At 38.3% G+C, this 27,548-nt stretch overlaps 1 protein-coding gene across 9 annotated transcripts in view; it reads left to right on the top strand.

The window, feature by feature from the left end:
• The window catches only part of Nav3 (neuron navigator 3), a 521,591-nt gene that overhangs the window by 372,884 nt on the left and 121,159 nt on the right, over positions 1-27,548 (top strand). For all 9 annotated transcript variants that reach the window (XM_042263540.2, XM_076553883.1, XM_076553884.1 and 6 more), the window contains 3 exons: positions 3,837-3,945; positions 4,589-4,972; positions 11,747-11,866. In XM_042263540.2, the coding sequence (XP_042119474.2) occupies positions 3,837-3,945; positions 4,589-4,972; positions 11,747-11,866 (613 nt within the window). The remainder of the gene's footprint in view (positions 1-3,836; positions 3,946-4,588; positions 4,973-11,746; positions 11,867-27,548) is intronic.

The raw sequence follows: 27,548 nt of genomic DNA, 5'->3' as shown, positions 1-27,548 counted from the left end.
TGTGTTCTTGACTAGGTTCTGCCTACGACTCAAAATGGCCTCTTATAAGTTAGCTTTGGCCAAGGTTTCATGAGTTCAACTTTTCACTTTTGAGTATCCTAATTAATTAGAATTGACTCGGCTCTGTGCTTTAAATGTATAGGACAATATTTTAAATGCCACTATTTGACCACTGACCATATTTTTTTAACCTACTAAATGTCAACATTATAAAGACAAGTTTGAAAATTTTATCTAAAAGTCACGAATGGGGTTATGCTCAAAACTAGGGTTACATTTCAAAACTGGATAGCCTTTCAGTAACATTGTGTGCAGAGTCAATTCTATAAAGGATCTAGTTATATAAATCAGGTTTCACACATATATAATTTGATTTCCATTAAAATATGGTAGTGTGACAATGTTAATTATAGTATGCATAATTAAAGCATGTGCAGTAAGGGCAGACCACCCAAATTAAATGCTCTATTTTGCACTAGTAATGAAGTAGAAGTACTACACTGAGCCTGCTATCCCGGAAGCTGTTGGAAAGCATTTTGTACCAATGCTGAGAATTCAAGTCTATTAGAGAATACACCATTTTTTAAAAATGTGTGGAAGTCCCTACAACTGTGATCAGCAAAGATGAGAAGACTCCCTTGGGAATAATAGTTGGGTTTGAGATTATGTAAATGGGAAGAAGTGAAACACTTTTGTGTTTAAGTAAATTCTGCATCTGTATTGTTGTTATAACTTTTCTTTATTTGCTAAACAGTTAGATGTATGCATCCTTTTATTTGGCCTTTCCATGCCCCTACAAAGCCTTGGTACATCATTTGAGCACCACTTTGAAGGGCATTCCAGACTGTGTAATCATTCCTTAGGGAATTATAAGTACACTTAGTTTTCATATTGCCTTCATGGGTCACTGAAATTATTTACGGCAATACATTTTGCATGGGTTAATATCCTTCACAGAATGCATGAGGCAGCAAAGATGGGTTGGTCTGTCCATGTTGGAGGGCAGACATCCGTCTGTCTGATTGCCATGAGTGGCATAGTGTTACCTATCAGTCTTGTTAGGATAAAATCAAAGGAGGGAGAGAGGGGGATACTCCAGTTTTGACATTTGAGAGAAACTACATACACAAGCCCAAACTTCAACTAGAAGGATCCATGGATCAAACACTCCTATTGGACTAGCAAAAGGAAAGAGATAGGAAAAATATTCAGGGAAACAAAATGCTTACGGGTACTGTTTTTAAAATGATTATTAAAAAGATATGGGAAATAATTCATATATCAATTCTAATTTGCTGCTATTTGATAAATGGTAAAGATGCTGCCTGCCTGCTGGTGGGTCGGGGACAGGCAGCCTGTAGTGATGCAGCCCATGAACCTGTTTCAGGTCAATGCTTTGCAACTGCTCTCCCCTAGTGGTCGCCACACTTTCCTCCTCTCTAGTGTATCCTCACCTTTAAATTTCCTCACCATGCTAGCCCCACTCTGCTACTTCTGCCTTTCCTTTGGCTATAATTATATTCTTCCACCACCCTTTAAATTTTTTTTTTCTGCAAGCCGTTTTCTTTTTTATTCCCCAAAGTTGTAGCACATGACTTAGAAGTGGAAAGAGAACATCTCAGTAGCCATTTCTCAACCACACTGTATCATATTGATTAGAATCATGCATGCAATTTCTAGAGAGGATATGGCTCCATCTTGGGGCTTATACACAGTCCTAGTTTCTGAGAATGTTAATTTATGGGATTAGAGATTGCATAGATCCAAGTCATATGGGAACATTCATGCCACATATCCGAGTCCTGCATTTTTGTGTTTAAGTAAATCTTATATTTTTCTACTTCTTAAAAATGTTTCTTTTAATGAAGGAATCTAATATAACCTCAGTTTGTAATGGTGATGTTATTAAGTGTAATTTAAACTGTACAAATCATTTATAAATGAGTGGGAACACATTTTCTGACTGGCAGCAGCAGAATAGTGGCTGTGTGGGCTGACGTCCAGTCTGAGGGTAGCAAACAAAGCTGTAATGTTTGCTTAAGACAGACAGTAAAGGAAGCAGCAGTAAGTACCCTGCTGCTGTTTGAGTGGTGCCTCTGAATAGTATACGTTTGTTCAGTTGCTTTGTTTAGAGCCACTGGATCCACTGGGTGGAACTTTCGAGAAATAGTTGTGGTGGTTCACTCCTCAAAAATCTTTTCATCATTACACCTGCCTAATGTTGGGAGGAGAGGGGTAGAGACTTTCCAGTGTTGAAGATGCAGGTGAAGTAGGTGGACACGCCCCATTCGAGTCACAGATCAGTTCCACAGAAGGGTTCCTGAGACCCCCACCACCAACTCTACGACTGTTTATTACAGAGACAGAATTGATAGGTGCGCTTTATTTTTGAATTTTGGTCTGAATCCTAAGGAAGTATAGTAGTAAAATGAATTGGTACTTAGAATGTTAAAACAGAGAGAGAGAGAGAGAGAGAAAGAGAGAGAGGAGAGAGAGAGAGATATTTTGACTTCTCTGCATGATAATTTTTCATAATGTAATTTAATGTATTTCCTTGCTTCTCTTCTCTTTCCACTTTCTTTTGATTTTCTTTCTAAACTCTCCCATTCTTTGCTTCCTCCCAGTTCTCTCCTTCACTTTTTCCTCCTACTCCATTCACTCTAGTTCTTTCCTTCTTTTCTCTCTCCTTTCCTTCTCTCTCTCTCTCTCTCTCTCTCTCTCTCTCTCTCTCTCTCTCTCTCTCTCTCTCTCTCTCTCTCTCAATTGAATACTCATATAAGATATTCTGATCACTGTTTTCCCTCTCCCATCTCCTGCCAGACCTCCCCACTCATCCAACTCCGCTCCTTAGTCATCACGGAAATGCGAATCAAACTTGCTTGTAAGATTTCATCCTTACACCAGTCACAATGGCTAAGGTCAATAGAACAAATGACAGCTTGTGTTGGTGAGGATGTGAGGGAAGGGGAGCACTCACCCATTGCTGGTGGGAGTGCAAACTTGTCCTGCCACTGTGGTGCTCCTGCTGTGCTTCCCCCACCAATTCTATGGGATTCCTTTGTCAAGGCTCACCAGCTTCAAATGGACTTGATTGGAAAATACGACCTAACCATAAATATTGTTTAAGGACACTTCTGCTCCCAAAAGATGGGTGTTCATGTGGAATGCCCGTGGTTACAACACTGTCAGACTTTCTTGTTTCATGCCTATTAGAAAGATGTGTTTAGGTTTAAGATACCTCCCTCTGTGCTTGAACTGTGATGGTACCATGTGGATGTTTTAGTTTCCTGTGCAAAATATAGAGGTAATTGAAAATAAAGCTATCCAGTGTTGTGAATCTTGGGTCCATGAGTCTAAGAGGACAATCAGAAAAGTTTCTGTGAGAAAAGGCATCTTAGCATTCTCCACTGTCTCATGTATAGGTAAGGAAGTGCATCTCAGCTACTCTGGATGTGCTTGAAAATGGGTAATTGTTGAAGTCAGAAAATGTAAATAATTTTAAATTTTATAAAATTTTATATTTAAGATTTTAAACTTCACTCCAGTGGCTGGAAGGACTGTACACTGCATTTCTAATTGTCTCTAATGTTGTTGTGACTATGATCATAGACTCGTGAGTACTATTGTAGTTGCAAAACTTCAGAATGTTTATTTGTGATATTAAATGTGTTGCTGTTGTAAAAATGAATTACAATGTCCAGATGATAGGAATTACCTGGAATTTCCTACGTATCTTTTTGTTTTGAAGCAGAGGGGTTTATATTGCTCATCTGTGTAAACCATTGTCCTTGAGCAGGCCATGCCATGACCAATGAATTCCTTATGTTCATTTCCAGGTGAAGACCCTGAAGCCAGAAGGATGCGCACAGTCAAGAACATAGCAGATCTGAGGCAGAACTTGGAAGAGACAATGTCCAGTCTTCGTGGGACCCAGATAAGCCACAGGTGCTCCAAGTTCTACCTATCTTTGGAGGGATAAAGAAAAACTAGAATGCAATATTTAACTCCTCCTGTGATGATAGAGAAGAAATTTGGTATTGTTTACTATTTTCTTCCTCAGTTTTTACATGGCGATCAGTAATCAATAACCCTTAAGCTGAGAGCTATCAGGTCCTTTATTCTTCTCTCCACTTTGTCTTCTATAGAACTTCCTTGTTAGACTGAGCTAGCTGGTCAACCACAGCTATTTTTGGTGAGATGTTTTTCAACACTTCCAAACTATTGGAAGAAGGCTAGCAGGGATTCATGCAAGCATGCCCACAGCTAACTTCTTACATTGGTCTGAGAATCTTAAGATGGATGAAATATTGCTTTTCACTTTTCAAGAGTGAAACAATACTTGGTTAGTCTAAAATGTACCGATGGCCTTTCTTTTGAAAGCAATCGCTTCAAATAAATGTGACTTCCGACATTTTGACATCTCCAGAGATGATTGGAATTATGAAATGAATCTGTACACTATTCACATTCATAAAAGTGATGAGCTGCTAGCCAGAGACACTCAGCTCTAGCCTTTCCTGTCATCTTAAATCTTGGTCTCTGGCCTTAGTGAACCAGAGTCTAGTTATCTCTCCATTCTGTTTGACAGCACCCTGGAGACAACATTTGATACTACTGTGACAACTGAAGTGAATGGAAGGACCATCCCCAACCTCACAAGCCGACCCACTCCCATGACCTGGAGACTGGGGCAGGCATGTCCTCGTCTTCAGGCCGGAGATGCCCCCTCCATGGGCGCTGGATACCCTCGAAGCGGTACCAGCCGATTCATCCACACAGACCCCTCCAGGTTCATGTATACAACACCTCTCCGCAGAGCTGCTGTCTCTCGTCTGGGAAACATGTCACAAATAGATATGAGTGAGAAAGCCAGCAGCGACCTGGATGTGTCTTCTGACGTGGATGTTGGTGGATACATGAGTGATGGTGATATCCTTGGGAAGAGTCTGAGAGCTGATGACATCAACAGTGGGTAAGTGGCCCTGAGCAAGGCAGCATCATTGGTCCAGGGGGGCTGTGGGAGGATGTGTTAGCTATGAAGAAGACAGAGATGCCACCTACATCATTAGAAAACATGATTTGCGACATGTAGGACCCTCTTCTGCTCCTTCATAGAAAGTAAAATACTAGAGGTTTCTAAAGATTCTTTTGATAAGCCATTAAGTTTCTCTGCTGTTCGTCTAGAGCAGTGGTTCTCAACCTGTGAGTCAAGACCCCTTTGGGGATCAATCAACTCTTTCACGGGGTTTGCCTGAGATCATTGGAAAACATATATACATTAAAATTCGTAACAGTAGCAAAGTTACAGTTATGAAGTAGCAGCAAAAATAATTTTATGATTGGAGGTTACCACAGCATGAGTAACTGTATTAATGGGTCATAGCATTAGGAAGGTTGAGAACCACTGGTCTAGAGAAATACATGTGGCCACTATTTTTCATAGTAGTCTTACATGTTCCTAAGTAACAGGTTTTATAGTTATTTAGGGTGTGGGAACGAAACAGGAGTTATTATGAACTGCTTGAGTTTCTGATTTTGGCCTGGCCACCTCTTAACTGCCTAGAGGAATAAATATTTTGTGGCATTGTTCAATCAAGAGCATCCAATTTAATTGCAGAGAGAATCATTTCAGAGCGGAAGGGTTTTTTAAAGTTTTCGTTTTCATTTACATTTTGTTTATTTTTGTTTTGTGTGTATGTGTGTGGGCTTCTGTATACAATGGTGAGCAGGCAGTGTTCAGAGGACAACTTGCAGTGGTCAGTTATTGCTTTCCATCATGTGGGTGCCAGGGATGTAACTGAGACCATCAGGTTGGCAGTAGATGCCTTGATCTTTCAGCTCTCTCTACAGCCCCAGATTTGAAAGTTTAGACTGATTGGCTTATTCTCTATTGATATTTTCAGAATTTAAAATTTTGTGGTCTTTTTTTTTCTTTTCCCTGTTATATTCCAAAAATAATCACTTGTGATTCTAAAGTTCTTAAGGTGTTTTAGCAAGTTGGAAAACTTGGTTTAGTCAGAGGATGAGGTTTGGAAGCAATGGGACTATTATTAATACTAACCCTGGGCTACTGAGTTGGCTCTGCAGGTAAAAACACTTTCTACCAAGCTGTGGTGAAATTCAGTGCCCGGTGTTTTGGTGGAAGAGAGAATTGACTCCTGCAAGTCATCCTCTGATCTCCACACATATGCTATGAAATGTGCACACACATGTACACACAGAGGCAGTTAGAATTAATGAATATAATAAAAGAAACACTACTCTTGTCATTGCAATTACAATTTTGAGCACTCATTTTTTTCAGTAAGTTAATACTATACATATATTTTTACACAAATTTGTATATGTACATATATGTACATACAACCATGATTTCTGCATATGATAGATATTATAAGCACTCCAACCCACAGGAACATCCTATATTTTCCAGGCTTCTAATTATGTTAGTCAACACGTATTCGTATTTAGACAAGTCTCACAATCTTAGTAGCATCACAATGAAGCTCATTACTTGTGTAAACCAGCCCTGGCTTGTTCTTTCATTACATTTTAATAATTTATCTTGTGTGTGTGCATGTGTGCGTGTCTGTTGGTAAACACATGCCATGGCACACATGTAGAGGTCAGAGGAAGACTTATGGGAATCAGGTTCATTCCTACCACCAAAGTGAGTACTGGTAATCCAAGTCAGGTTGTCAGGCTTCAACAACAGATGCTGTCACTGACTCATAGTGCTGTCTCTGCCTCTCATGTTTTTGATCTTCACATGAGGAACATAAACTGCAGTCATTTAGAGAATAAGAATTTTAATAATTCTGTTCTTATCTAATCAGGTTTCCAGTATCCTCCTGACCATTACCGTTAAGCTAACAAATAACAAAGGAGATGAAGAAAATGCTGTAGGAGAATATTTTGTCTTAGGCCTGAAAGTGTTGCAGTTCACATCTGCTTACACTCATGTCCACAGTACCTTTAGGGCCATAGCTACCCACAGGAGGCAAGAAAACAAGGCTCAGGGGTGTGCCATGCAGAAAAAGGAAAGTGCTCTGATCACAGCTGGCTGTCACCCCTACCGAGTTGCCTACTGAGGGAAAAACAATGTTTTTAGATTGTCTTTCCTACTTGACTTGTTTTCATTTTCACTTAGGGCTTAATTCAGACTTCTGGTCTCTTTCATTTCTTCTCTTCCAGTCTTTCTGAGGAAGTCAATTATATGTGCCTCAGTGATCTACATGATGTATGAATGAAAGTTGTGCCCAAAGTTCACTGGGAGAGAGTCAGCATTTTTGCCCCTGCCTATGTTAGGGGAGTTTGAATTGGAGACCTCTTTCCTTTTGTGAGGTAGAGACTGAGACTCGCTTTTAAAGCAGGGCATGATTCTGTTCTCTAGGTGAACATACCGCTTTCCAGAGTATGTCATAAGCCATTGATATCTCAATGTAGAAATGACATGTGGGGCTATGAGATCAGAGATAGCCCAGGAAAGTTCTGATTTGATAATACTTCAAGTCGGGTGAAAACTATTGCTACAACTCATTTAAGAATCACAAACTTGCTTGCTCTTCACAAATTTTCAAGTGTGCTTTGCTCATTGAAGGAACAAAAGGCTTAATCGGCAGCTATTGTTTAAATGTTTGAAGAAATGTTCAATTTGGCTCTTTTGTGACCCCACTAGGAATGTCATGAGGTCACTGCAAAAGAGAATGAAGCTGCATTTTTCATGTACTCTGGATAGGAATGATAAAATCACCTAGTTGGCGTTCTCAGAATTTCAAATCTCTTCAAGCTTACTTATCTCAGACTTCTCCTTTGGAAATTATCTCACACACTTGGGAATGTGAAGCTGTCAGGAATTTGGGGAGGAATCCAGAGGAAGAAGTCTTCCTTTTAATGAGTAGAAAGGTATATTTATGGAGCAGCAAAAGAAAAATTGAGAGAAAAGTTATATAGTTTAATTGAATGGAAATTGAAATTATCTTTAGATATCACAGTGATCAATAGTTATGCGGGTGACCGAATGTTAAAATTACATGTAAGTCGGCCGGGCGGTGGTGGTGCACGCTTTTAATCCCAGCACTCAGGAGGCAGAGCCAGGCAGATCTCTGTGAGTTCGAGGCCAGCCTGGTCTCCAAAGCAAGATCCAGGAAAGGCGCAAAGCTACACAGAGAAACCCTGTCTCGAAAAACCAAAAAAAAAAAAAAAAAAAAAAAAAAAAAAAACATTCCATGTAAGTCATTTGACCCAATCACGAAAAAAATGAAGAATTCTGAGAGGCGAAATTGAAACTCTGGAGTGAAATATGCTTTAGTCCTGCTATGCTTCTCCTTCAATTCTCCTAACAACTTGGGGTGATTGACATGCACACAGCAACTGAAAGGCCCTAGAATCTGAGTGTGTCTTTCGTGTGAACCCACAAGTTCTCAACATTGACTCTTTCTCTAACCTCATATTCAAGTTACTAGCCTTGTCATGTTAACATGGAAACTTTCAGAGAATGAACAGCTGCCAACTAGTCACTATTCACACAGTGCTATTCCATGATAGGCAATGCTCCTCACCACCTACACCACACACACGTACACACACACACGTACACACACACACACACACACACACACACACACAAATGTATATATGTTTACACACATACACATATACATACACATATATAGCGTACATATATTCATATATAACACATACATGTGCATATCCATATACACATGCGTATATCCCACATGTTATTTTTGTCATCGCGATCTCAGTGTCACCAGAAGTAAGCTTATTGTTGCTATCCTTTCCATTTTGCCATTGACGCAGTTGTCATAGATAAGTGAATGCTTTCAGAGCCCACCCAGCTAGTACCTTGCAGCACTATAGATAGAGAGCCAAGTTCAACAGTGTGCCAATAAAGGTGAAAATGGTTCAAGCCAGCCCTGAGTTGTTAAAAGCAACTAAAGGCTAAGGGTAGGGGGTCATGCCTGTAATCCTAGCACTCAGGAAGCTGAGGCAGGAGGATTGCCATGAGATAGAGAACTCTGGATCACAGAGTTCTAGGTCAGGTGGGGATGCAGAATGAGGCCATGTCTAAAATTACAAACGAATGAGCTCCACATATTTAACCTGCACAATAGTGCCACAAGCAGTTTCTTTTTGAAAATCTATTACTTTAATTAGTGGGCAAAGTAACTAGTTTTCTTACCACATTTTTGTACACACTTGGTTTGGGTTGATTCCTGTCCACTCTCCCTGCACTGTGTCTCCACCTCCCTGCCTACCCTACTGTCTTGTACAGTTCCACTGAAGTCATTTTGTTCTATTTTTGTGTCTCGTGTATTTTATTATTCTCCCCACACCACTGTTTTTTTTTTTATTGTCACTTCTCCTGGTTACTTTCTGTGCTACTGGAGTCCTCTTAAGAAAATTCTTACCCATTTCTGTAATTGAAGACTTTCTCTAGTTTTCACTCTAGCAGTTTCAACATTTGAGGTTTAATATTTATTTACTTAAATGTGTGTTTGGGGTATGTGTGTATGTTGTGTGTGTGTGTGTGTATGTGTGTGTGTGTGTGCATGTTTGTATGTGTGTGTTTGTGTTGTGTATCTATCTGCGTGTGCATGTGTGTGTGTGGTGTGTGTGTATATGTCTGTGTATATGTGTTTGTGTGGTATGTGTGTGTCTGTGTGTGCATATGTGTGTCTATGTATCTATGTGTTTGTGTGTGTGTGTGTGTGTGTCTGTGTATATGTGTTTGTGTGGTATGTATCTGTGTATGCATGAGTATGTGTGTTTGTGTGATTGTGTCTGTGTGTTTGTGTGGTATGTGTCTGGGTGTGCATGTGTGGCTGTTTGTGTGGTGTGTGTCTGTTTTTGTGGCTGTTTGTGGGGTGTGTCTGTCTCTCTGTGTATCTGTGTTTGTGTGGTGTGTGTGTGTGTATGCATGTGTGTGGGTGTGCATGTGTGTGGTTTGCGTGTTTGAGTGTGTGTATCGGTCTGTGTATCTGTGTTTGTGTGGTGTGTGTGTGTATGCATGTGTGTGGGTGTGCATGTATGTAGTTTGCATGTTTGAGTGTGTGTATCTGTCTGTGTGTCTGTGTGTCTGTCCGTCTGTCCGTGTGTGTCCGTGTCCGTGTCCGTGTGTGTGTGTGTGTGCCTGTGGGTTCATGTCTACTACCCTGGTATATGTAGTAGTGTGAAGCTCAGAGGACAGACAGCTTTCTCTCCTTCCATGTTGGATGCCAGGGTTTCAGGCTTAGCAGCAAGCACCTTTCCCAGGTGAGCCTTCTTTCAGGACCACGTTTATGCTTTAAGTTAAGGTCTTTGATCCACTTTGAGTTGATTATTTTGCAGGATGAGAATACAAATGTGTTTCCATTCTTCTTCCAGTAGCTCTCCAAATTTTTAATTACTCTGTATTTTTATTAGCTGCTTGAGAATTTCACGCAGCATGCTTTGATCATATTCACCCTTCTTCCCCCACTCTGCCTAATTTTCTTTCCTATACTCCTCATCCAACTTTTTGTTCATGTTTTTGGGAAATCTTCCAAGACCATTTTTTTTCATGTTCAATGTTTCTTTATTTGTGACAGCTAGGAAATGCAATCTATAAAGTAACTAACTATAACCATCGATAAACTAACAAGTGGGCAATAAAATGTGTTATGTGTACATGATAGGATACTTAGCTAATAAAGCATTATGAAATTTGTAGGTAAATAGATGGAATTGGAAATACACACGCGCGCGCGCGCGCACACACACACACACACACACACACACACACACACACACACACACATACACTGAGGTAACATGGCTCATATGTATATACCAGCTTCAAATCTTTAGATTGTATATTTAACTTGGGGTACCTGCAGGGTTCAGGAAACTAGAAACAGGAGCACATGGAAAAGGGTACCTGCAGGGAGAGGCACTGTTTAATGTTGCAACATCTTTGTTCTTCATCTAGAATAGTGATAGCTTTGTTGATGCACATAAATGACTTAAAATATGTTCTAGGGCTGGGCACACCAGTGGTGGCACGCACAGCATTAATCCCAGCACTCAGGAGGCAGAGGCAGGTGGATCTCTGAGTTTGAGGCCAGCCTGGTCTACAGAATGAGATATGGGACATTTTTTTTTTTTTTTTTTTTTTGGTTTTTTCAAGACAGGGTTTCTCTGTGTAGCTTTGTGCCTTTCCTGGAACTCGCTTTGGAGACCAGGCTGGCCTCGAACTCACAGAGATCCGCCTGCCTCTGCCTCCCGAGTGCTGGGATTAAAGGCGTGTGCCACCACCGCCCAGCAAGGGACATTTAATACATTTTGGTTACAATTTTGTGGTAGTGACTAATTATGATGTAATTCTTACTTATCCAACAAACCAATTTTAATTATAGTAAAGTTTCATTATTTCTATAATCTTCAAGTAGTAAAAATATCACCTAACCATTGAAATTGTCTTCCTCTTATTTGGTACAAGATATATGATTACCAAACTTGTTAAAAATATGGATAAGAAAAGAAATAATAGCCTTTATAAAAGTCTAATGACTTGTTATAGTAAAGAATATTGTTTTTTTAAGTAAGTTTCACTTCTTTTTGATGAGAGTATTTATATATAAAAGGGTTTAATAGAGTTTGTTTTGAGCAGTTATTGAAAATTCCCAATATGGTAGGTTTATTACATCATGTGGATAAGGTCATTTAATTTTCTGTTAATAATGTCATGTTGGCAATTCTTTTTTAGGTACATGACAGATGGTGGGCTCAACCTATATACCAGAAGTCTGAACCGAGTACCAGACACAGCATCTTCCAGGGATGTCATACAGAGAGGAGTTCATGATGTGACAGTGGATGCAGACAGGTAACTTTATCAGCATGTAAGATGCTGATGTGCATAAAGTCATTCCATAAATAAGATCACAAGAGATTTGCTGCATAAACTAACTTCTACTTTGTAATATTTTAAAAACCAAGACAGTTTTATTTGCTAGAATATAGTAGCTTGGTAATATTGAAAAAATATATTGTTGATAGAAAACACTTAAAATTTCAGTTGCTATAAGAGAAAACTTAAAAGCATATACTTATTTTCCTAATTTGAAAAAAGAACAAACATTGTTAATGCTTTTCCATCAATTGAGATGAACTTAGATTTACCTGGAGGCTAATCTCACAAGTATAAAAATGCATTTCAAACCATCAGTTACAATAAGTACAATAAGCTTGATGCTTCTCTTGAGAGTACTTTGAAGACATGCAGCTTTTGCTTTAGGGTAACATCTTTTTCTCCATTATCTCCAGTTCCTTAAGGAGGATGTGTGTGTGTTTGTGTGTGTGTGTGTGTGTGTGTGTGTGTGTGTGTGTGTGTGTGTGTTTCAGACATAGCCATTTTTTTTTTTTTACTGGAACTGTTCTGTTGACTTTTATCAGAATCATCATTATTTCAGATCAGTGTTTTTGTCAACTAATGTAAAATATACTTCTGATCTTGATTTATTTAGCATTTCACTCCAAAATTTTTATTGCGCAAGAAGGCATTGCACATTTCTATAAGCAATATCAGTACACAGAAGAGTTCTTTAGTTGATTGTTTATGATAAAAAAACATCTTAAAACTTAAGATAGCCACGTTCTGAAATAAGAGTATGTACAATTTAGTGTATTTTTTACAGTTATAAACAAAAGGGAAGTAGTGAGTTCTGATAATAGTTTTTAGTTCCTTCTGACTCATTCTCCATCAGCACTTTAAATCATGTTAAACAGAAGGAGCCATCTCAGCTCTTACCTTTCTCTATCCGTTATCCTGGTCTGTATCATCTCTCTGTATGTATGTGTGTGCACACATCTTTGTGTGTGCATATGAAGTATGTATCTATATGTGAAAACATTTCTCCCCTCTCCACTCTGAATTCATTTTCAGATATATCTGGTCAGTGAATATTATACTAACTTCATCCCTAACCCCTGGACTTTTTCCATCCTTTGAACAACCTAAACTAATTTCTAACTCAAAGCTATGACGTGCTGTTATTGTGCCTGATGTGCTCTTTACTAAACTGATTGCCTTTTTGCCTGCAGTCTCAGCTCAAGGTCACGTTCTTGGAGAGTATGCTTCTTCCTAAACACTCTCTATCTCTCTTACAATAGGTAGCCATCAGTGCAAATGAAGTCATAATCATCATACACTGAGGCTTAACAAAAGCTGTTTTAGTGAATATACATAGGTGATCTATTCATTTAGTGTATATATATTTTTAGGCTAGCAGAAGGGACCTCTTTGGAAGGTAAGCAAATAAAATGAGGCAAAAGTCCAGGTACCTTAAGGCTATTGTGAAGAGGGAATGGAGTATGGGGGAGGAGACAGAGATTAGGGGGAAAGACATTCAATGTATGGGCTACGTGTTAGACCTAATTGCCTATGTATTGCTACTTGGCAGTGGAAAATATTAAAGATAATGACATAATGGAAAAAACCACTTTTGTTAACTTTTAAGGCTGACAGTGGATTCCAACTGATGAATTTCAAACCAACAGATAGATCTAAACAGGTATCTAATAAATTTGAGCTTACACAAACATTGACTCCCACCTCATGTTGTAGAGACTATAGTAGCACTTGAGAACAGGTTAGAGATGCAAATTTCTAGACCCCACCCAAGACTTAGAAAGCTAGAGACTCTGGAGCTGGAACCAGCAATCTGAGGTTCAATTAACTCTCTGGATACTCTAACTCTCTGGATATGGGACACTAAGAGCTAGTATATGAAATTACCTATCAAAATATCAGCATTTAAAATACAAATTGGGTTCCAAGGCAGAGACATCATCAAATATTAGTATAAACCAATGTCAATATCTTTAAGTTAGAATAAATCATAACTTGTCATACTCAGAAGGAATTATTTATGAAACTCAACTTTTGGTAATTCTATGAAAAAAATTCAACTCTGCTGTTTAAGAAGTCCAAATGATACATTATTCACTTGTTTAAATTACATAGAAATAGTATTATAGGGTTAATGTTTTCTGGAAGAGATAGGGGTTCTAATTCTAAAGCTGTTTTAAAACTCTGTGTTAACAATATGAATCAAGGTGTGTATCATTTAAAAATGAATGTTCTAAAATAGTGTAGTTATGTAGAGCGTTCTGTCAAACTTCCTGTCGTTTTTGACAGTTTTCTCAGTTGTAATGCCTGTTAAAAGTATGATAAGCTATTGGTGAAATTATTATGGCCACTCCACGTAGTTAAAAGGATATTTATTTAATGGCGTAACTCACAAATGAAGGGATAGGTAGGTCGCAGGGTCTGGGGAAGGTGTATCACAGTCCAGCAGTGTTCTCTGGAGCTCTGATCGGTCCACCTCCACCGTTCAAAGTCTGTCCGGGCACCAAGAGAGTGCAGTGCTCTCTTGGGTCTCCAGGATCCTCCCCTGGCCCCACCTCGTAGGTGTGACAGTTGCCAGAGTCTCAATGGGGGTTGGAACTTCCAGATCCAAGCTGGAATGGCTACCCACTACAATAAGCAAGTACAGAGAGAAGATACATTTTTTTTTCACTTATAATCAACAAAGAAGAAATTACTATGATTGAGCTCACATAAAAACTCATTCTCTTTGAGTTGCCTTAAATTTTTCATCCCAGCACCTTAAATCTTACATAGCAAGAAACAGGCGGACAACAGTGGGGAGAATTTAGTACACACACACACACACACACACACCAGATCGTATAGCATTTATGAAGCCTGTGATCCCAGCTTAGCACCCCCCTCTTCTGCTCACTTTTATAGCGTATCTCCCTCCGACATGCTGCTCATCTTTCTGTTGTGCAGTCAGTCATATCCGCAGTTAGGCCTTTACGTGTTTCTTTTGCTCAGAAAATGTGAGATTCCTGAGTGTAGACCTCTGTTTTTGTATCCCCCAATGCCCGCCACACTAAAAGAATTCAATAAGTACTTCTCAGGTAAATTGCACAAATGACCAGATGAGCTCCTAAGAAACAGAAATGTGGCTTAAAAAAAAAAAGAGAGAGACGTGGCTTTAAAAAGAAACAATTAAATGCTGCAAAAATCGTGATACTGTTTAAAGAGTATTGGGATACTATAGAAAATGTTAAAAAAAAAGCACTAAACATCCTTCTGTTTAAGTTATACTGTTTTTTTCCAACTCAGTAGTACTTTTTATATTTCTTCTGTTTCATAAAAAAAAAAAAAAAAAGCTCTGTATAGGTAAAATACACTGATATAACAGCAGATCTATCTGGCTGGAATAGCCAAATATTCTATTGATTTTTATTTAATATTTATTTATTTTATGTGTATGATGTTTTGTCTGCATGTATATCTATTCAACGCAGAGCACACAGAGGCCAGAAAGGGCATCAGATGCTCTGAAACAGGAATTACAGATGATTGTGAGCACCATATGGGGACTTAAACTTATGTCCTCTGGAATAAAAACCGGTGCTCTTAACCACTGAGTCATCTCTCCAGCTCCCAAATTATTCATGATTAATCCTGTAGATTTGTTTCTTAATAACTTATGGTTAAAAATACAGGTAGGTAGTACAGAATAGCTAAACTTCTTGCTACTAAATTGAAAATGAATGCCCATGGGCTTTCAGCAGCTAGCTATGATGTGTTTAAAGTATAATATTGCTTCAAGCTATGACAGTTCCTTTACTTTGTGTATGAACCCACCCTAACTCTTTGTCATCTGAAATTAGAGAGTATGAGTAATCACTGAAGCAAGTTGGAAACATCCAAGAACTCTGCTAATATATTGGACAGCTAATGCATAAAGAAAGACTTGCAAAAAAACAGTGTAACTTCAACAGGTTCTTTAAAAAAGCCTGAGATGTTCTGGCAGCCTAGGGGGAGGTCAGAAGGAATTGTGAGAAGGAGAACAAAGACACTTAGAAGAGTTTGGTAAATGGGGATGGAGGACACCAGGTAAACAATCAACTGAGCAAGGCCCCTGTCAGCTCACTGAGACTGAAGCAGCATGCAAGGGGTTGCAGGGGTCTTCACCAGGTCTTCTGTGTATATATTATAAAAGTGATTCTCAGCCTGTGGGGTCAACACCACTTTGGGAGGTTGCATGACCCTTTCACAGGGGCCACATAAGAGCACCAGAAAACACAGATACTTACATTATGATTTATAACAGTAGCAAAATTGCAGTTAGGCAGGAATGACAAGAAATAAAGGAGGTAGAGTGTCAGGCCTGGTCATTTGGGTAGTAAATGATAATATGATATTTTTTATCATTTTGATTCATTTTTAAATGTCAAGACAAAAGCGCACACTATCATTGTATTTTAAAATGAATTCTCTTGACCCAATGTAAGAGACTCAGCTGGGGACGATGTCACTGTGCAGAATGTGATGTCATCAGTTGGGAGAAGCTACTCACTGGGTAGAACTGTGAAAAGCTCTTATCTCAGTCTCCGAGTTAATATTAATGCAAGCAGCACACATATAAGTAAGGTCAGTGTCCCAACCTGAGCACATCTCAGAAGAGCTGGCCTTCAGCGTGCCTAAGGCTGATTTTGGTAGTAATTAAAATGTGTTAAATTACTATGTGCATCATCACTCCCCACACTAAAATCGCCTTTGAATTTCTGTGTAGAATGAGAAACCAAGCCCCTTAACATGCATCCCTGACATCTAGAGAATAAATAAAGAAGATAAAACCAATGAGGACATTAATTCAGCTCTGATATAAAGAGTGGGGAACAACCAGAGTTACTGAAACACTGGAAACGGAGATAAGAGTGAATGGACAACGGCACCAGATACTATGGAGAAATGACTCAAGCGCTTGTTTCTTCCCAGTAACCTTCTCTAACATTATTTCCATGAAGCGATAAAGGGGAAATGCTAGATTATGGGAACAGGAGACTACAGTGGGAGGCTAAGAAGGTAGAAACAGTGACGGGAAGGTTGAAGCGCATGCACACAGAGTGAGGGCAAGGACAAAGGCCAGATCAAAGTGCAGGTGATGGTCGAGTTCCTCATGGGAAAACACATTAATAGAGAAAAGATTTATTTTGGTTTATGGGTTCAGAGTGTCCCTTCTGTCTTGGCAGGAAAGGCAGAGCAGAGCAGTTTATTACGCCCAGAAAGAAAACAGCAGCATCAGAGGAGAGGACCAGGCATGTGAAAGACATGCCTCCCATCCCCTAGTTGTGTTCTTTAAGAATCCCCATCGTCTCCTTGTCACAAGTGCCTAGTAATGGCATCCTATAAATCCACAAAAGAATTAATTCATGCATAAGGTCAGACCTCTGAGGATCTAAGTTCCTGCGGAAAAGCCCCCAGAGGCATATCCAGAAGTGTGCTTCATAATGCCTTGCTCCGTAATCCAGTCAGATTGACAGTAATAATTAACCATCATAGATAGATATGCAAGAACCCGAGCTTGCATAACGAATTCCTGGACACACTAGGGCAGCAGTTCACAACCTATGGGTTTCGGCCCCTTTGGTATCCTGCATATCAGATGTAATGTAAATTATGATTATAATGTAAATTATAATGTAAATACATTATGATTCATAACAGTAGCAAAATTACAGTTATGAAGTAGCAACATAATAATTTTATGGCTATGGATCACTACACCATAAAGAACTCTGTATTAAAGGGTCATAGCATTATAAGGCAGAGATCCACTGAACTAGATATCCAGAGAGCTAACCATCCCTTTCAATGTGAAGTTCTAAGTAACTAATGAACCAAATAAATAAATAAATAAATCTCTGTGACAAGAAGCAGGACCTCACCAGACACCATATCTGCTGGCTCAAAGAGTTCTGGTTTCCCAGGTTCTCCAATTGAGAAACAAAGTAATGCTGTTTCTAAGCCACTAAGTCTATGGTATTTTGTTGTAGAAGTCTCTACAGACAGGCAAGACGTAGCTGTCTGTAACCCAGGTTAACCGTGGACTCCCTTAGCCTGTCTTTTAAAAAGAACTAACTCCCTCTGAAATCCAAAAGCTGCTGTTAACATCAGTATAGAAGGTTAGGGAAATACCTGGAAGTTTGAATCCTGTCCCTCTGTAGACACCCAACTGCTACTGAACTTGAGGCTAGAGTACTGAGCAATCAGTTGGAATATGTAATTATGGCTGAATGCTAATGAAAATATGAAAGATAAAAACCTTACTAGAGAGATATTGAAAGCTTGGTTAAAGTGATATCAACTTCATTGAGATCAAAGTTATGTAACAAAAATTACCCAATTTCAATGTACACTTTAGCAACTTCTAGTAAATACACACACACACTGCCCATAGCCTATTATAGAACATTCCCTTACCTCAGAAAGGTCCCTAATGACCATTGCCAATCTCTACTCAGATACTCAATCATAGTCAACTGCACTTGCACCTTCATCTACAGAATTGCCTTTCCTGTACACTTTACATGAATGGATTCCTACAGGCCATAATCTTCGGTCTGTTGTTTCTTTCACTAAGTATGCTACTTAGTATGAGGCTCAGGCATGTAGGAGATCTCACTAGTTTATTCTTTATTGCTGAGTGATATATTATGAAATGAATATTGATGGTGTAGTGTGTTATTCATTCACCAGTTGGTAGACAATTTAATTATTCCCATACTCCAACCATTTAGAATAACATTCATGGGTAAATCTGGGTTGGGGTCTGTGTTTTATTTCTCCCTGATCGATACCTAGATATTTAGTGTCTAGGTCTCATGATAAATTTGCTTAACTTTCTAAACAATTTCCTGTCTTCCAAATAGCCGCATAGTGCCATTCCTGTCAGCAATGTTTGATAATTCCATGTTTCTCTTACAAGTATTTTTAACAGATACATCGCTTCTTTGTTGAAATGTTTATTTCAATCTTTTGGGCATTAGACTTGAGATATCCTCTACTTAGTGAATTTTAAAACTTTTTAATGTACATTTTATATGCAATTCCTTTACAAGGGCTACAATATGAGTTAATAACTTTTCTATACCTTGCTTTAAGGATATAAAGCACAAAATCTTAAATCGGGATGTTTGCACTTTGTTCTTTTGTGTACTAAGGATTCTTTACATAACTTAATGGCTAGGCAGTAAACACATGAAACAATTAGTTTATAGTAAATTCAAGAGTGGACATGCATTCTGATGCCTGACTCAGTGGCTTGTGTAGAAGAGTAGGAAAAGTACATTTTCCCAGAACTGACAACTTGCTGATTGAATCTAAAAAGATATGCTCTTGCTTTGTTTGTGTAGTTGGTTGGTTGTCTTTTGAGATAGGGTCTTGGAATATAGTCTAACTTTGGACTCCCTTAGCCTTTCTCAGCCAATCTGAGTTATTGAGATTACAGGCATATGCCACCACTTACAATATATATATATATATATATATATATATATATATATATAATGTGTTAAGTGATGAAGATCAGGTATAAGCTGAATTGAGATTGAGGTCAAGTACAAAATGCTGATAAACCATGAGACAAATGAGTCTAAAATACAGTAGGAGTTTAGAAGTTCATGGGCATGTCTAAAGGATGGAAATGAGATAGTTGCTCTTCATACATTGAAGAAAGAAGTGTCTAGTCACACTGAGTGTCTAAATCTACCATTGATAGTAATGTGCACAGCATTGCCATTACAAAGAGAAGCCGAGAACATTGTAATGAATTGTGTGAGAAAACATGCATGAGAGTGGGAAGCCTTGGCTTTTCCCATATCTACTCTGTACAGGAAAAAAAAAAGTCACACATTTCTCCTAAGATGGCAAGCAAATATTTTATGGGTCAGATTGATTATGTTTGCCTTCAGTCTGTGTACACTATAATGACTCATTCTATTCCATGTTGGTTTGCTCTAGCTTAATCACAGAATCAGTATAGATAGTCCCATACCTTAAGTATTTCCTTCAATAGCTTGTTAGCTTTCAATAGTCATTAAAAGCAAATAAAAAAGTAATAGGCTGAGGTGAAAATAAAGTAAATGTCATCATTACTTCATTTTATAATCTAATGGCCTGTCTTTTTGCTCATAGATCTTAGCTCTAAATAAAGAGAGTTAAATGAAAAATACTAAGGACATATAAAAACTACCTTTGATATCATTTTATCCACCCTTTGGTACTCTGCCCACATCTCAGGTTTATGTGCTGATGCTGAACTTCCCCTCACCTAATTATCAAAGCTGGCTGGTCCCATGGTGAATAAATATAATAACTCTGTGTAGAGTTACATCATACCACACATGGACTGAGAGACAGTGCTTGAAAGTCTTGACTTTAGAAGGAGCACTGGAATGAGGATTCTGAAAATCTTAAATACTATTGATGTAAAGCATTCTCTGAGAGTACAACTATGTCAGGTTATAGACATGCTTTAATTGGAATTTCCTTCAGTATCCTTCAGAATAAAAGAACAAACATTGAAGTATTATAAATGCTACATGACCTCTTTGAAAGACCTATTTGGCAGGCAAAGTATGTATAGGAAATCAATAAAATCTTGAAAGATCAGTTTGAGCCAGGGTGGTACTGCATGTGTGTTTATAATTCTGGCATTTTGGAAATTTGGAGGGTGAGGAAGAATGTTATGAATTAGAGACCAGACTCTGTTCTATGCCCATTTTAAAGTCTCCTGGAGTAAATAGTGAAATCCATCTCAGAATTGTCTTGCTATTTATATTAGGCAAAACATAACTTTCTCTTTTTATAATTGTTTTCCCAATAAAAGTCACAGTCTTAGTACTCTTGTTTATATAGGATTCTCCACTGTGTGTTTATAATGTGATTTATTGTTGAACCTTTGGAAAATGGTAACGATGAGACTAGAGGAAAGATGGGAGTCAAGGTTGTTATAATAAAAATAGCACAGAAGACCCAGTTTGTACTGCAAATGTGTTATATTTTTTAAATACATTATTTTATCTTGCAACAGCCCCATGATGGCTTTTACTATACCTTTTAGTAACACTAAATATTAATTATAGTAAGAGTTACTATTACTACAGAAGAGTTCCTAGGTGAAGTAATTTGTGAATTTGTTAATGAACCATGAAGATTTATTTTGAACCCAGTTCCTGTGTTTTTACTTTTATTTAAAATAATAAATTAGATCAATACTTTCATAAATGTCTTAATGACAACTTCTGATTTTCATGAAAACTTTCCCTGATATTCTAAATATATCTACTTAGAATTTAAGAAGACTTTTCAGTTCAGCTCCAAAAGAGACAAAAATTGCGAGTTAACTCAGTATGTGACTATATTCTACATTCACTGCAAACTGTCAATAAATGTAAAAACACAGGAGCATTTTTGCTTGTTCTGAAGTGTGCAAGGCAGTGGTTCTAACCTGTGGGTCATGAGCCCTTTGAGATTGAATGGCCCTTTCACAGGGGTCACCTGAGATCATCAGAAAACTCAGATATTTATATTATGATTCATAACAGTAGAAAATTACAGTTATGAAGTAGCAATGGAAATAATTTTATAGTTGAGGGTCACCACAACATGAGGAACTAAAATTATTAAAGGGTCACAGGACTAGGAAGGTTAAGAGCCATTGTCTAAGAGATAGCTACCCTATTGATGCCAGTAAAACAAGTTACAGGTTTTTGTTCTTTGTCATAATATTGGTGATTTGTTTTGAGACAAGTTTTGCCTAGATAGCCTGAGCTAGCCTCACACTTCCAGTCTTCCTCGTTTTGATGACATAGCGCTGGGATTGCAGGTTTATGCTGCTGTGCCTATGCATTTAGAACTGTTATGACCTTGACATTGAGTACTTGTGGAAATACCTCTAAAGGGTTCAAAGAAGAAGCATAAAAGTGAGGAGGGCAAGTGTGCTTCTTGCATATAAAGAAAACTAGTTACAGAGAGCTTATAAGACTGGAAATCAACTTGGACCTTTAATACCCACAGGAATTTTTTAAATGAAAAGCAATAAAACCAGAGAGATTGTGTTGGGTAATTTAATTGTATAATTTTATTTAATAAGTTCCATGATTACATGAAACTTTTTTCTTTTAAGAACTGAGGAGGGGGTGAATTCCTTTTTTTTAATGGGCTAACTAATGGGGTGAGACACCAACCTGGGGTCATTTAACTGAGGGCTTCTGGCTAGTACCTGATAAAGCCTGTGGTGTCTTCACTGTCGCTCCACAGAGCGGGTGGCCACGATTTATTTATTGGTGTCTTATGTCCTCCATTTGTATCGTTGCTTGACTTAATTTGTGTTTGAAACGGTTGAAGTTATTTGCAGTAAGCTGCTGTTTTTATTGTCAGCATTCACAGAACTCCCATATGGCTTTCCAGATAAATTGTAAATGAAAGCGTTTTCATTAAAGATGAGGGCTTATTTTTCTGAGGGAAGTTGGTGGGTTTGTTCTTATAAAATTTCCATGTGAGTATGGAAGAAAATTAGCATTTATAAAAGTTCAAAAGGAATTATAAAAATAACCCATATTCTTCCCCATCCTAAGGACAACCAAGGTTGTTACTTTAACATACATCTCTTGGGCCTGTCCACTGTCCCTAGTTACATAGTTCAGATGTACAGACAGACAGACAGACAGACAGACAGACAATATATGGGTTGATTGTCCTTTTTTATAGTAATGAAATGCCTATGTAGCTTATTTTTTCAAGAATAAGGAAATTAAATTACCTCACAATTTTGGCGGCCCTAGGTCATCATGTTTCCATGATGTTTCAGTTCTGAGCATGGCCTTGACTGTGGCACATCAGACAGTTGGTAGAAGTGGAGACATTTTCTTACTGGCAATTACACCTTCACCAAGGATCCAGAGATCCTGGTTAGGCTCTGCGGGGGACTTTTATAACAAACTCTGAGAATCCTACCAAGAGAAACACAAAAATACCTTTAATGTCTCTCATGGGCAGCATGGTTGAGAGTTGACCACAAGTATACTTCAAGTTTACATAAGCAGTAAGAATCTCTGCTATTTGGAACCTATAATTCAAGCAACAGGTTGTGTGTGTGTGTGTGTGTGTGTGTGTGTGTGTGTCTATAGTCAAGGCTTCATTTACTCTATATATACCCTCAAATACATGTCCTTAAACATAAGGACATTTTAATTTATGTTTAGTTCTTGTTTTGTTTTGATTTTGGAAAGAGGGTCTTGATATACACTCAAGTATACCCTGAAGCTATATATATAGCTCTGGCTAGCTTTAAACATATATAACCACCTTCCTGCCCTAGTTTTCTGAGTCCTAGTATTATAGACTGTGACTCCAAGCCTAGCTTCAAGCTCTTAAATGTCTATCATTGGTACATATTTAAGGAACGTACAGCTTTTGGAGGTAAGATTTGTCATAGATTAATTTATTAAAGGGGGTTTAGAGTAGAGATGCCTAGATTCTTGTTATATCTAGGATACTTGCTGTTTAAAAGTTATTTATCTCTTTTAGCCTGATATTTATGGCCAAGTGAATGAACTATTATTGACTAGAAATAGTTACAGGCGTCTTTAGATAGAGACCTAAAATCATATTTTTCTTAAGACAAAATCACATGAATGACTTGCAAACTGGCAAGCCCATAATTAACTTTGAATTTAGGTGTGGTGCACTTATCAGCACCCTACCTCTCTGTCCTTCTTAGCTTGGCTGTAGTATGTACAGAGAGTAGGCTTAATATTCCTTAATTACCACAATATACTCTTAGTCCTCCATGATTCAAGGCTTAAATCCATTGAGTTGGGAGCACACTTCTTCAAGGTCCTTAATGGAAACCTGGGTTGAGAAGGCCAGACCTACTGCATATCCTGTGCCCATCACCAACTCCAAATGAGCATCTTAACTGTGAGTCCTTCTTTACATGTTAACATGCTTAGACTGCAGAATTACCAACACTTCTCTGCTCACCATCCCCTCCCCCCCGATCTGGCTTTCAGTCCATGGATTTTCCTTATCTCTTGTCTTGTCTGGCCTCAGTTTACTCTTTTCAAATACCAGATATATGTTGTAGTCCCTGGCCACATCAGAACACATTCCTTGTTAGTCTGCGTCTTTGCTTATGTCTGGAATCTCACAGTCATCCTTGGATGTCATCTTTCACAATTTATTCTTCTTCAAAGACACACCATGGATGTTGTCTCTTCTGTGAACTGGCAATGTCTCTTTCCTGTGCTGTATCAGTTACATGATCTTATTCGAGGATCTGTATACAACTGTCTCTTCCAGAACTCTGTGACTTCCCGAGAATAAGAACTATCTCTAGTTCTTCTTTGACCCCCCCCCAAATTAGATACAGTTCCTGTCACAAAGCAAGCATTTCTTTTTCAGTAATCCTGTTCAACTGTGTGCAGCCTTCATAGTAACTAATACTTATAGTACCTAATATTCTACCTTATACTGAAAGTATTCCATATTCTGTGACTTTAGATTCTTACTCCAAACCAGAAGGTTTCTGATGGATTGTTAGCCTCCAATAAGAGATAATTGAAGGAAGAAAGAGAGGAAAGAAAGAAAGAAAGATGTTTATCCCAGGCTAGCTTCAAACGCATCATGTTCTTGTCTGAGCCTCCCAAGTATGGAGATAATAGGCTTGAACTACAAGAGTAGTAAACCAGGTATGAGCAATATCCCTTTTCCCTAGAGAGGAAGGATCTATCTGTTCCAGACTTTTAGCTACCTCTTCAGATTGTCTTCCTCTGTATATCCATATCCAAGTCTTATATAGACACCTATCCTATTGGATTAAGCCAAGTGCTCTCTTTAGTTTGAGTATGTCTATAAAGAGGTCACATTCTGAGGGACTAGTTGTAAGGACTTCAATATATGTGTTCTAGGTGCTGATAACGTGCTATGGCATTCTTGCTCATAGAGCCCTGTATCAGGCTTGATTTTTGTTAGAAGATCAAGTTAAAAGTGTGAGAGTTATATCTTATTCTTTCCTTTCATCTATTACAAAGCCAGCTCCTGTCTCACACGTAAGAACAGATAAACAGAGCTACACCAAACCCACTGCTCACAGATTTCCAATAACCCAGAAAATATCTATAGTAGTGGCTGTCTTATGACTGCTCAGCTATTCTAGCAGCAGAGAAGTAGTATTTAGAAAAGTTAAATTAAATTTAAACATGTTTGATCTTATGCCTAACCAGTATTTTTTGCCAGCCTTTATCCATCATGATGCTGCTTCTGTAAATAGATCAAGAAAATATCCATCCAACGATAACATACTCCTGTGTTCATGCAGCATTCAGGAATTACTGTAGAATGAAACTGTCTCTCACCATCCCCAGCTGTGAATATGATTTGCTGTTGGAAGCATCCTTCTGCACCTAGTTCTGTCTCAGCATGCAAGGTTGATTCAATCATCCAGTCTTACATTCAACACAAGGGTGGGCTAGCACAAGATCCCCACATGTCTATTTTTTAAATTAAAATGCAGTGTCACATTCTTAGATGCAAGGACTTTGAGTTATACTTTAGTTGCTTAGAACTGCCTTTGTAGAATTAGCCCACTGTTCTCAATGACCATATCAGTGTGTTTTAAAACAAAGCCAGATATAGCTATTCTCTATAGGGTTTTTTCTTATTTTTTAAAATTAATTAAATTATAATTACATCACTCTCCCCTTCTCTTTCCTTCCTCCAACCTCTCCCATGCCCAACTCTCTCTAAAACTGATGGTGTGTGTGTGTGTGTGTGTGTGTGTGTGTGTGTGTGTGTGTGTGTGTGTGTGTTTATAATTCTGGGTCCATTTAGTGTTGCCTATGTGAATATGATGTTAGGGCTAACCACTTTGTATTGGCTACCCAATTAGGGTGCCCATCCCAGGGAGAGAATAATTCTCTGTCTCTTGGCAGACATTAGTTGCTTGTAGTCCTTTGTCTAGGGATGGGAGCTGTGAGATCCCCTCCCTCCTCAGTAGCATGTCTATCGATGTTGTCGTTGTTGAGGTCTTGTTGATGCAAGGCAGTCTCTGAACTTTTATTAGTCTACCATTGATCTGTCTGTTGTAGCTGAAAATGTTTCATCAAAAAAACCAGGCAGTACATTTTATTATTTGATATTGATGGTGTCTTCATGAATGATCTCAAATCTACTTTCATAGGAGTTTACAATGAATATTTATTTTTGGAGCTGGGAATGTAAATCAGCAATAGATCTTTTGCTTAGCATGCTCAGGAGCCTGGGATCAATCACCCGTGCATTAAAAAATAAACACAAATATACAAGATAGTACACTAAATGTGTATTACAAAAAGGCATAGTTCTGCCTTTCTGCCTAGAAGAAAATATTATCCAGAATTTAATATATTTAAACTCCTTATGAATAAGAATGAAAATAAGAACTTGAGGTTCCTTTACTTGGGGAATGAGTGGGAATCCCAAGAATGCTGATCCTAGCATGTGGAAGAGAATGAGCCACAGTAAGAACACTGGAGGAGAGAACAGGTCACCCTGGGTACCAAATGGAGGGTCCATCAGCCCCATGCCTGTGGGATGGCTACTCTCTTCTCTACATAATACAGCAAAGGAAAGGATGTTGACTTTTGTTTAACTGTATGACAGATACTGTGTCAAGTGCTTTTTTTTTTTTTATCATAACACAAGGTACTTTATTCTGCAGTTTTCAATGAGGCAACTAAAACACAGAAGGCAAAATCATTTATCATAATAATTTAGTGCCTCATGAGCCTGCCCCGTTTCGCCACCCATTCTTATGGCAATAGAATCACATATCATATCCACAGGGACAAATACTTTTTCTCATAGGTATTTGCATAATGTGAGCTGTGCTATAAAATATAAAGGCATACACAGGCCAGCCAGTAGAAACTAGAAAACTAGAGTGTAATGTCTCCTTAGAAGCTGCAGGAGCAGCAGGCATCTTTGGTTTCTGAGGATCAATAGAACCCTTTTGTAAGATTAAGTTGTCTGTGTGATACAGAGAGTGAATCTTAAATTAACTTTTCAGTGTTTTCTATTTTGAGGCATGCTTTTAAAATAAAATTCACCTGCATAAATGTTCTCGAGATTAAAAGCTTAATCACCACAGCCTGAAGAGTTTCTTTTCTCCACATTTTTCTTTCATTGTTATTGTAATGACAGCACCTCATTAACTCAGTGGGTGTCAGTATTGATTATGATGTTCACATCTTACTCTTTCTCTTGATAGTTTAGTTTCTCTCTAAAATAGATCATAATTCTTGATTGGTTGCTGCTTTGGAGTTTTGCCAAGATATCAGACCAATTATTCATGGTGAGATAGTAATGTTCAGATATTCTACTGGCCATAGGGGACCCTGGACTCCTCTTCCACTATGATGCTATGTTTCATAGAACCTAGGGATGAGTGCAGCTTACTGAGTGGGATTAATCAGGAAGGTATTTATTCCAGGTATTGTCAGCCTCATCTACATATCTCAAACTTGTTTGTTTTATGTCTTCATTTAGTTTGGCATATGAGCATGATAAGATCAGATAGACTAATTCAAAATCCCATTAATAGGCTGTAGGAATCACAAACTGGAGTGTAGTGGCTTTTAGAGATTGTATTCACATGGCAAGC

Source organism: Peromyscus maniculatus, chromosome 18 (genome assembly GCF_049852395.1).
Source record: "Peromyscus maniculatus bairdii isolate BWxNUB_F1_BW_parent chromosome 18, HU_Pman_BW_mat_3.1, whole genome shotgun sequence".
Lineage (NCBI taxonomy): Eukaryota > Metazoa > Chordata > Mammalia > Rodentia > Cricetidae > Peromyscus > Peromyscus maniculatus.
The sequence above is the reverse complement of the archived record's forward strand: the minus strand, read 5'-3'. Positions and strand labels throughout refer to the sequence as shown.